This window comes from Atractosteus spatula, chromosome 7, assembly GCF_055471065.1.
Source record: "Atractosteus spatula isolate fAtrSpa1 chromosome 7, fAtrSpa1.hap1, whole genome shotgun sequence".
NCBI lineage: Eukaryota > Metazoa > Chordata > Actinopteri > Semionotiformes > Lepisosteidae > Atractosteus > Atractosteus spatula.
This window is the reverse complement of record NC_142712.1, coordinates 5,878,505-5,888,451: the sequence shown is the minus strand read 5'-3', so window position 1 is coordinate 5,888,451 and position 9,947 is coordinate 5,878,505. Positions and strand designations below refer to the sequence as shown.

At 50.3% G+C, this 9,947-nt stretch overlaps 1 protein-coding gene across 3 annotated transcripts; it reads left to right on the top strand.

Moving 5' to 3' along the window:
* Nucleotides 1-5,130, top strand: rnf6 (ring finger protein (C3H2C3 type) 6). 3 transcript variants are annotated; one of them, XM_088920326.1, is made up of 4 exons: nt 1-81; nt 2,071-2,236; nt 2,913-3,023; nt 3,236-5,130. In XM_088920326.1, the coding sequence occupies exons 2-4, from the start codon at nt 2,095-2,097 to the stop codon at nt 5,005-5,007; spliced, it is 2,025 nt and encodes a 674-aa protein (XP_088776452.1). In that variant the 5' UTR covers nt 1-81; nt 2,071-2,094; the 3' UTR covers nt 5,008-5,130. The 3 variants fall into 3 exon arrangements, with proteins under 3 accessions (XP_088776452.1, XP_088776454.1, XP_088776453.1); XM_088920327.1 differs by lacking the exon at nt 1-81 and adding an exon at nt 136-219; XM_088920328.1 differs by lacking the exon at nt 2,913-3,023.
* Nucleotides 5,131-9,947: the final 4,817 nt, after the last annotated feature.

Sequence of the window (9,947 nt, the reverse complement as noted above, 5' to 3'; positions counted from 1 at the left end):
CTGGTGTTCCCATCTTACACTGTATCCCGGACAGCAGGGGAAGGGAAGAGGACCCGTCCATATTTCAGCTGAGGGTTTCAGGTACTGAAGTGTGCCCGAGCTGTCTTGTCACGGCAGCGGTTCTCCTTGTACGTGTACCGTCTTCCCTGGACGGAGCGTCTGCTCTCTTTGCGGTGCCATTTTGTGTATCGCGAGCACTGAAACGTCTACACGGCGGTGGTGAGGCAACGCAATCTCACTGTATAGGTTACGCGTTTGTTTGCATGAACACGCACGTCCGCAAGACAGAACAGCACCGGCGGCGGGGCTGGGGTTTTTTACAAAGGGAATCCGAGGTGTATTTTGCGGGGATTTCGGGAGACGGACGCTGTCTTTTGTGTCTTCTTCGCGATGAAATATCCGGGGCCCGACTCTCATTTTTTTTTTGTTTTCTGTTTGTCCCGCCTCCCCGCTCAGCTGTTTGGGCGTTTCGTCTGTCAGTATACGGGTCTGGGCCCCCTGATTGGTAGGGAGCCCTGTAAGGCTTGTAGTATTTGTATCTAGGGTCAGTGTATTTTCTACGAAGGCCCATCTTCGCTCTGTATAAACCATTTTATGCACTGATTTTACATTTCACTTCATGATACTGTGTTTGGCTTCTATTTTTGTTTAACCTTAAATTTTAGAGTGGGCGCCTAATCCCACGTTGCCACGGAGAGCACGTATCTTCTTCCGTGTACTCTTAAAAGAAAAAGGAGAAAGCAGCTTTCTACACCTTTAGGTTGTTTTTAATTTATTTTTTTTTAGACTGTTCCTTCCATCTGCTGGCTCTGCTGGGGAGATAAAAAACATAATTTCGTCGCAGAGCCTTTTAGACAAATGCAGAGATCATTCCTAACAGATGTTTATTTCTGTGTACAAACAGCTCCGCAGTGAAGCTTTGTTGGAGTTTAAGGTGGTTTATGTGATAAGGAATTATATTCTGTTCGCAGTGGTTGATACTGTCATTTTTCATTGGGATAGTGACTGAGACATGAACAGCCCCGTGTGAATGGATTGTGTTTTTGTTATCCCGACAGATAAACTCCCAGTTTATATAGCAGTCTGATCCACCCTGCGGGCTGCTGCTGGAGCCAGCACTTTTTCTTGGTTGTTTGAGGTTGTTTCCTCGTAGTGCGTAAACGGGCATAAGGATTCGGATGAAGCGAACGTCATTTTAAAGGTGTGAGTTGTAATGAATCATAAAAGCAACACAAAAGTACAGTCCGTAATATTTCCAGTGGGTCCAAACATAGCGGGAGTCTGACAGCTTACAGCTTATAGCCCTCACAGTAGCTGTACTGAAAACTGAAATCTGCACAATACCCTGCATATTGTTTTGCTAGGAGTTTTTGTGCAATTTGAACAGGCAGCCCCGCCTGCCTTCTGCCCACAGAGTGCACCAAGGGCTTGAGCTGTGTCATGTTGCAGTCCTGGGTGTACAGGACTCCCAGTTTCGATTCTTCAGGCCCACAGGGTATTCAGAGCCTGTAAGCTGCTGACTGCCTCCACTGCTGTCCTGTTTCATGTTGCCAGACTCTTTCTTTCTGACAGACGCAATTGCCAGGCAATTTTAGGTTTTCCTCATGCGGTGCTGTATGGATTTGTTTCCCCATTACTGCTTTTGTCACAATTTTGTGCGGCATTGATAACGGTTTCATCATTATTTACGTGCTGCGGGAGACTGTGGACAGACCATTTGTGGGCCGCATATGATGTTCTCGGCTTCCAGATTTTGAATGGATTTGAATGAATAGATGCAAAGTTAAAAGTTAATAGTGCCCTCTTTATAAAAAAAAAAGTTTTTCTGCCTCCTTGGTTGTAGCCCAGAACTCTGAACACTTGCTCTCGATCAAACTGCTGTGTCAAAGTGTCTTATTTCCAGATGTGACTTTTTTTACCCTGTCTGACAGTTTTGTGCGTGGCTGCTGTGGTGCAGTGGAAACCTCCTGCAGATGAAAACCACGAAACCTTGCTGTTTGTTTTGCTCGCCAGCCTCGCGGAGTGTGTTCTTCCAGTAAACTCCCCCCCCCCCCCCCCCCCTTCCTTCAGGCAGCCGGAGCGGTTTCCGTGGCGATGGACCCTCCCGGCGGGCGTGACGAGCGGCAGCGGCAGGAGGAGAGGCTGCGCCGCGAGGAGGCGTACTACCAGTTCATCGACGGGCTGAGCGAGGACGAGTACCGCCTCATGAGGGACAGCAACCTCCTGGGCACGCCAGGTACGCGGGTCCCTCTGCCTCGGCTGTGCGGGGGGTTGAGGCTGCGTTTGCTAGGAGATCAGATGAGATCGCTTTATTGGCCCTATACGATTTCTTGCATTAGGAATTTGCCTTTTCACATACCCCAGCTTGCTCTCTATGAGACACAGACGCACAGACAGGACAGAGAAGTTCAGGATTAGAGCGCAGGGTCAGCCATTTATACGGCGCCCCTGGAGCAGCTGGGGTTAAGGGCCTTGCTCAGGGGCCCAACGGAGTAGGATTCCTCTGCCAGCAGCAGGATTTGAACCGGCAACCCTCCAGCCACAGGTGCAGATCCTGAGCCACAGAGCCACCGCCCCGCCCCTAGGAGTTCGTACCCCTGGCGATTATTTTTTATTTTGGGGGCTCTTTCAACTGCCCTCCTCCTTCCAATTCCATGCTGGAGTAAAAGGGGGCGTCTAGCCCTGTGCTCTCCCAGTGGACCCTTCTGCAGAGGGCATGGGCACGGGCAGAGGGCGTCTGTGGAGACGCTCTCTTGTGTGGGCTTTGGAACTCGCGGGGGAGAGGCCCGGCGGTCCTCTCTTCCAGGCGTTTTCGTTGCGCCCGCGGTCGAGTGTCTTGAGCCGCCTCGGCTGTCCGGCTCTCCGGCCCTCCGGCCTGACTGGCTGGTCGTGTCTCCCCCCCCCCCGTGCAGGAGAGGTGACGGCGGAGGAGCTGCGCCAGCGGCTGGACGGGGCAAAGGAGAGGCTGTCCGCTCAGCCAGCTGCGGGGGCCGGCCCGCCTGCGGAGGAGGACACAAGCAGCGGTGAGGCAGGCTGAATAAACCCTTTCCGCCTCATTCTTTTTATACTGCATTGGAAGTGTCCAATTGGAAAGCGTTTAGAAACGAGTCGTTTATTGTACTGCAGTGGTATTTGGTTGTTTTTACTGCAAGCGTGGCGTTTTGTTTTCTGGAGGGCGGGGCGGAGGTGCTCCCGCCGTCCCTCACGCCGGCCGCTGTCTCTCTCTGGTCCCCAGGGAGCCCCGACGCCCCGGGGGAGTCCTCCGGCAGCGACTCCCTGCTGGAGTGGCTGAACACGTTCCGGCGGACCGGGAACGCCACGCGCAGCGGCCAGAGCGGGAACCAGACCTGGCGCGCGGTGAGCCGCACCAACCCGAACAGCGGCGAGTTCCGCTTCAGCCTCGAGATCAACATCAACCACGAGCAGCCCGAGGGGGCGGAGGCCGGCGAGCCGGCGGACCTGCGCCTCGACCCGGGCAGCCCGCCGGCCTCCCGCCCCGCCGGGAGGGCCCACCTGCACAGGAGGGCGCCGGGGCCCTCGGCGGCCAGGAGGACCGAGCCCCCCCAGGAGCCCCCTGCTGGCAGGGGGAGGAGCCTGCGGAGGGGCGAGCCCTCGGAGCCGCCGGCACCCGCGCCGGCCCAGCCCTGGAGGGTAAGGACGAGTGGGGGGCGGCGGGGTCGGACCCGGGCCTCCCCGCAGACGCGCGCCTCTGAGGAGCAGGCCGCAGACGCTCGGGCAGGGCTGGACTGCCCCCGGGTGCGCCCTGACCCCGAGCAGCGGGGGGGCGAGGCCCCCGCCGCCCAGCCGCGGAGGAGCAGGACTAGAGCCAGGGGCCGGGCGCGGGCCGACTCGGCCCAGCGCGGGGCCGCTCGCAGCGCGGCGAGCCGGCGCAGCCGCTCTCCGCTGCGCTCGGAGCCCAGTGACTCGGTGCCCGCAGCGGGCAGGCAGGGGGAAGGCGTGGGCACGACCGCCGGCGGGCTCGTGGCCCTGGGCGGCGGCACGGCCATGGCGGTCGATGAGCCAGTCAGGGAGCAGGGCGGGGAGCCCCCAGCGCCCCTCGCCGGGGCTGCCCCCGAGGCGGGCGCGGAGGACACGGAGTCCCATTCCTCAGCCTCAGGCGGCGTGCGGCGGCACCCCACCATCATGCTGGACCTCCAGGTGCGCCGGATCCGTCCCGGGGAGAACCGGGACCGGGACAGCATCGCCAGCCGCACGCGGTCCCGGGTGCGCATGGCGGAGAACACCGTCACCTTCGAGAGCGACAGCGGGGGCTTCCGCCGCACCATCTCGCGCTCGGAGCGCGCGGGCATCCGCACCTACGTCAGCACCATCCGCATCCCGCTGCGCCGCATCTCGGAGACAGGCCTGGGCGAGCCCTCCTCCACGGCGCTGCGCTCCATCCTGCGCCAGATCATGACCGGCTTCGGGGAGCTCAGCTCGCTGATGGAGACCGAGGCCGACTCCGAGGCCGCCGGGGCGGGCCTGGACGGGAACCCCGCCGTGCAGGCCTTCCGTCTCCACGGCGACGAGGGCGCTGCCGCCGCCGCCGCCCAGGGGCAGGCGGAGCCGCCGTCGCAGGAGGGGGCGGGGGCGAGGGGGCTGGAGGAGCGGCTGGCGGGGGGCGCCCATTCCCAGCTCCTGGCGCAGCCGGGAGAGGGCCGGCCGGCCGGCAGGGACACCAACAACCTGGTGGAGAACGGCACGCTGCCCATCCTGCGGCTGGCGCACTTCTTCCTGCTCAACGACGACGAGGACGAGGAGCACCCCCGCGGCCTGACCAAAGAGCAGATCGACAACCTGTCCACGCGCACCTACGGCCAGGCCAGCCTGGAGGGGGAGCTGGGCCGCGCCTGCAGCGTCTGCATCAACGAGTACGCCCAGGGGAACAAGCTGCGGAGGCTGCCCTGCGCGCACGAGTTCCACATCCACTGCATCGACCGCTGGCTGTCCGAGAACAACACCTGCCCCATCTGCCGGCAGCCCGTCCTGCACCCCCACCATGTCTGACCGGCCCCCCGGCCGCCCCCGTCTGTACATACCGCTTTGATGTTTCAAGTGTTAAATTCATTGTAATGAGCATAAGGTAGAACCAAAAAAAAAAGACAAACGGATGAGAACGCTTAAAACAGAAGTAACTAAAGCTATATTTTTTTAGACTTTTTTTGAGTTAAGCACTTTTTTTAGAAGCATCGGTCGTCCATTTAATGAAAGCCCTCTCCCTGTTTCATTTCGGCGTTTCTACGTGAGGTCCGGCGGATGGCAGATTTTTGTAAGGAGAACCTGACCATCGGACATGCTAGCAGTGATGCCCAGTGGCTAAGTCCGCTATTAACATTTTACTCACTTAAATGGAAGAATATTAAATGTTTTTTCCAACTTTATCTTTTTAAACAATCGACAGGTCGCAAAACCAACCCAAGCACATCAAAACTACGTGTAATTATCGACTGTCATCTTGGGTCATTAAAATAAAAAATAGTGTTAATCTATCTGTTCATTCTGTTTCATTGACGGTTTTTAAAACTCTAAAGAAAATGTCATTTAAGCCCACAAGTGTGAGAGCCCCCCTCAGTTCTCTACCCCATCTAATGAGGTTTAATTATTATGCTTGTTTTATTGTAGCCAAGGGATCATGTTTGGCGTTAAAGCATTACAGCTCAGAATCGTTCAGTTTGTTGTTTTTCACCAGAAATGAGAAATTCTTGAAGATCTTAAGAAATTGAATGTTCGTTTTTTAATATACTCACCGAAAGATGGAGTTAGATCCCATATAGTTACAGAATGTTTCCCAGAAAACCTGTTATCTGGATAACGTTTATCAAAAGCAGAACTGTTTTTTTTCTCTTCTAGGCACTCACCTGAGAAATAACGTTATATATGTTACATATTTGGATGTAACGTGTGCAAGTGGATATGGGGCTAATTTTCCCCTCTGAGGTTCCAGCTGTGTTGGATTTCAGTACAACTGCATATAATAGTTTTTCAAGGGTGTGCCTTTTTCTGTGTGGGGGTGGGGAAGCTATTTGATTAGGGAGAGTTTGTGTGTCTGCGTGTGACCCGTTTGCTTCTGCAGCCGAGTTATCATTTTAATTATAGAACAGGACTTTGTTGGGATTAGTTCTAAAACATAAAACCAGACAAACATGGGTTATAAGTGAGAAATTCTATTCCTTCCCTCCAGGTGAAGCTGTTTCGACCACTTTCTTTTCATGGAGAACATATTTTGTACTGTTGTTTATTTTTGTTTCTTGTTCTGCTGTAGTTCTAGATTGTTAAGTTCACAAAATAACCAATTACAAATTGAAGTTTCAGCTATTGCTATAACCACTCTGACAATTTTACAGAGTGCTTTACAGATGCATACAGCAAATATATCTGTCAAGCATGTAGCCAGAGGAAACTCTGTCCCCTGGTGGTTTGTTTGGAAATTATCCTCAGATTGCATTTATCCGACTGCATTTAGATTTAACATAGCAAACCCCTTATCCTCTGAACTGGCCCATGCATGGCTCTGGAGTTAATTCGCACAAGCTTAACTTATAAGGCACGTTTTGTAACAAGTCTTGCCATATACCATTTTATATGGGTACTCTAAATACCGAATGTGAACAGTCGTGGAACATCATTGAGGTTCAGATGCATCCATGTCTGCTGGGAGCTCTCAGGAAACAGCTGCCATTTTCAACTTGCTGTTTTCACAGTTTCAGAATGTCCTTAGAGCAAAACCGTACCCTTTACAGTCATTATGTAAACAGAAGCCCTGTTGTGAACTTTTGTGCCACTGCCGGCTGTACACACGGGTTGCGTTTTCTTCAAACTCATGCTACTGTTTAGAACTAGTCCACGAGAGAGTTCCCTTCGCTTGTTGTAATCCTTTAATTTGGTGTTTTTTAATCATTCCCCACCTTCGCAATTGGTTTTATTTGTATAGTTCTATTTTTCTGTGTAGCAGATGGGGTTCACAGTAATGTCTGATGATTTCTTAGATATGGGAAGACCTTTTTTCCCTTTAATAAAAAAAAGCTAACAGGTAGATTATGTTCCAAAGGTGGCTCAGGATCTGCGCCTGTGGCTGGAAGGTTGCCAGTTCCTATCCTGTGGCCGGATGAGGACTCCTACTCCGTTGGGCCCCTGAGCAAGGCCCTTAACCCCAACTGCTCCAGGGGCGCTGTACAATGCCTGACCCTGCGCTCTGACCCCAGGCTCTCTCCCTGTCTGTGTCTCATGGAGAGCAAGTTGGGGTATGCAAAAAGACAAATTCCTACCACAAGAAATTGTATAAGGCCAATCAAATGATCTTAAATACCCAGAACATGTAAAGCCTCTGGAGTTTATGCCCATTTAGCATTCCAGAAAATGTCATATTGGCACCACAAAAGGGTACCCTTGTTTTTGTCAACTTTTTTTCATAACAGAACAGACTGACAACACAACACAGCCGTTTCTTTAAAACAAGAACCACTTCCCACATACCTGCAAGAGGGGGCGGACTTTAGAAGCCATCTGTTGTCTGTGAGACTGAACCAATTCCCTGGCAGGGAAAAACCCATTTTTGACAGAAGATGACACTTGTGTTTTTCAGGTGCAATATGGTGATGGTTTGCAACTTGAGTCAAATAGGGGATTTTCCTAAACTTAAATTGTATGTCATTATCTGTTAATCTATAGCTCCACAATTTTATATGTATAAGTGTAATTTATCACCACTTTAAATACATAATCCCACTATCGTATTTTAAATGATGGCACAGAGTTTTTATCCATGATTTTCTCTCCTAAATGTGCGTTATGTCTCTGTGTTTTATGCACACATTTTTTCATTTTATTTGAAAAGTGGGAGAGGGAGGTGAATCTCTCCTGTCTCTGCGTTAACCGTTTCTTGTCTGTCTGCAGTAATGCCAGAATCCAAATGAAGAGATAAAAAAATGAGGCTCTGCAAATGCTGAAGGAGTATCTCTTGCCTAAGTTTTTAAGTTTCCACAAAGGTTCAACTGATGTGAAGTTTCAGAACCTATAAATATATGTTCAGTGCTGATATAAGATAAAACACATGGATTCTTCTCTGTGTACTGTTTTTTACCACTACATGTTTTTCCAGAACTTTGAGCTAAAACCTAAATACATGCTTTACTGACTGCCTGGAGCTTTAGTCTCTGCGCATTTATTTCAGTCCTGACTGCGCTTTTGACCATCAAACATTGTGGGTTGTTTTAATCATGTTCAGCCTTATCAACTCAGTTGATGCTGTTTTACATCTATTTGAGGGTGTTCACCATTCAAACAGTTAAGAGGTGAGAAAATGGGTTTAATTGATTATCTGAAAATGAGTTCAACAGTTAGGAAATATGGGGACATCACCATGTAGAGCTGATATTTTTTTAATTTCTTGGGGACTTTTTTTTACTTTTTTCAAAGTGCTACTATAAAATGTCAGCATCCTACAGAATTAGGTGAAAAGTTGTTCTAAAGATAGGATTATCTGGCAAAACAGATATTAATGATTTATTATGATTTAGCTTAGGTTTAGTCAGTTACTCAATTACAACGAGGGTGTTAGACTCCTGCTTGTTAAATGTCTCAGTACATCATCCGTCAGCCTGTGTTTAAGACACTACTTTGACAACTCTGCAAGTGCACTTTTACTGAATGTTCCGCGGAATGCAGATGAAAAACGAGTTTTGTAATGCTGCAGAAAGATGGGGTGGGGTAAACCGCTGTTGCCTCTCAAGTTTGATTTCTGACTGCGGTGCTTTCTGCGTGGAGCTTGCGTGTTCTCTCACATCAGCCTCAGTTTCCTCTGGGGAAATTTCCTCTGGTCTCCTCCTGACTACTAATATCACGCCAACTTGCTGCAGCCCTTGCCAGGGGGTTAATCAGCCACCTTATGGAAAGAGATGGATGCAGAGAGTAAACAAAAAGACTACAGAGGGTATTTAAACTTCCGGTGTGCCATGGATGTTCATATCTTAAACAAGGCAGTCATCGCTGCACACAGCGGTGCTGTTTCAAATTGATTTTAATGTGAAGAACCCACTGCTTGTTTGGTCATTCGTGGTTTACTGTAGTTTACTGCTCCTCTCTGCCACCTCAGTGGCTGTGTACATTAGCAATAGGAAGTCGGTATTGTGTCATGTAATTGCGTGATGCGCTCTTTGCGCTCAGATTGCACCCCTTCCTACGGCGTCTCCCCTTCAGGGGTGGGTGGCAGCGATATAAATCTGCCGTGAAATGGAAAATTATTCACGATGGAAAATCGCAACATGGAATTGCAGCTACAGCTTGAGACGGCCTGGGGCTCGGCTGCATTACAGTATTTTAAAGCAACCGGAGAAATGAGCCCTCTGTCCTACAGCGATGACGCACGACTCGTTCTGTACGAGGCCCTGACCTTTTTTTTTAAAAAAAAAAGTCCACACATTTTAAAATCGCGTTGCCAGAAGTCGGGTGGGGGGCAGATAATTATTCCTAACAATTATTGATAAGATTTAGGAGACCTAAATCTTACACAGCACCGCCCTAGACCCGGTTGCGCTTGGCAATAGTGAACTTTAATTGAACACTTGCAGAGCAGGTAACCGCTTTTTTAAAATGCTGTGGCAAAGGCCTGGATTGGCAGTGAACTGAGACGTGATGGTAATTTTCTGATGAATCGCGAATTTTGCCGAATAGATGGAAGTCTCAGTACCGTAATGGTATAGCGGTTGGTTGGCGACCTCTCATAACAGATAACACACATCTGATGGCTGATTACAAATTGCATGGCTTGTAAAGATGGTTTACAAGTGTGAATAAATAGGATTTAAAAACAAAAACTGGAATATTAAAAAAAAAAAAACAAATTCATCAGTGGCAATTGAACGTCTTGCCCTTAAAATGCACACAAGACATTTAAAACATGTTTGAACAAAACGGAGGGGAATGTAGAAAGAATTAAACGATTCAATTAA

Bases quoted from the DNA above. Each gene is read 5' to 3' on its own strand.
- rnf6 (XM_088920326.1), top strand. From the start codon at position 2,095: ATGGACCCTCCCGGCGGGCGTGACGAGCGGCAGCGGCAGGAGGAGAGG. The intron at 2,237-2,912 runs GTACGCGGGTCC...CCCCCCGTGCAG, and splicing joins CAACCTCCTGGGCACGCCAG to GAGAGGTGACGGCGGAGGAG. The intron at 3,024-3,235 runs GTGAGGCAGGCT...TCTGGTCCCCAG, and splicing joins GGAGGAGGACACAAGCAGCG to GGAGCCCCGACGCCCCGGGG.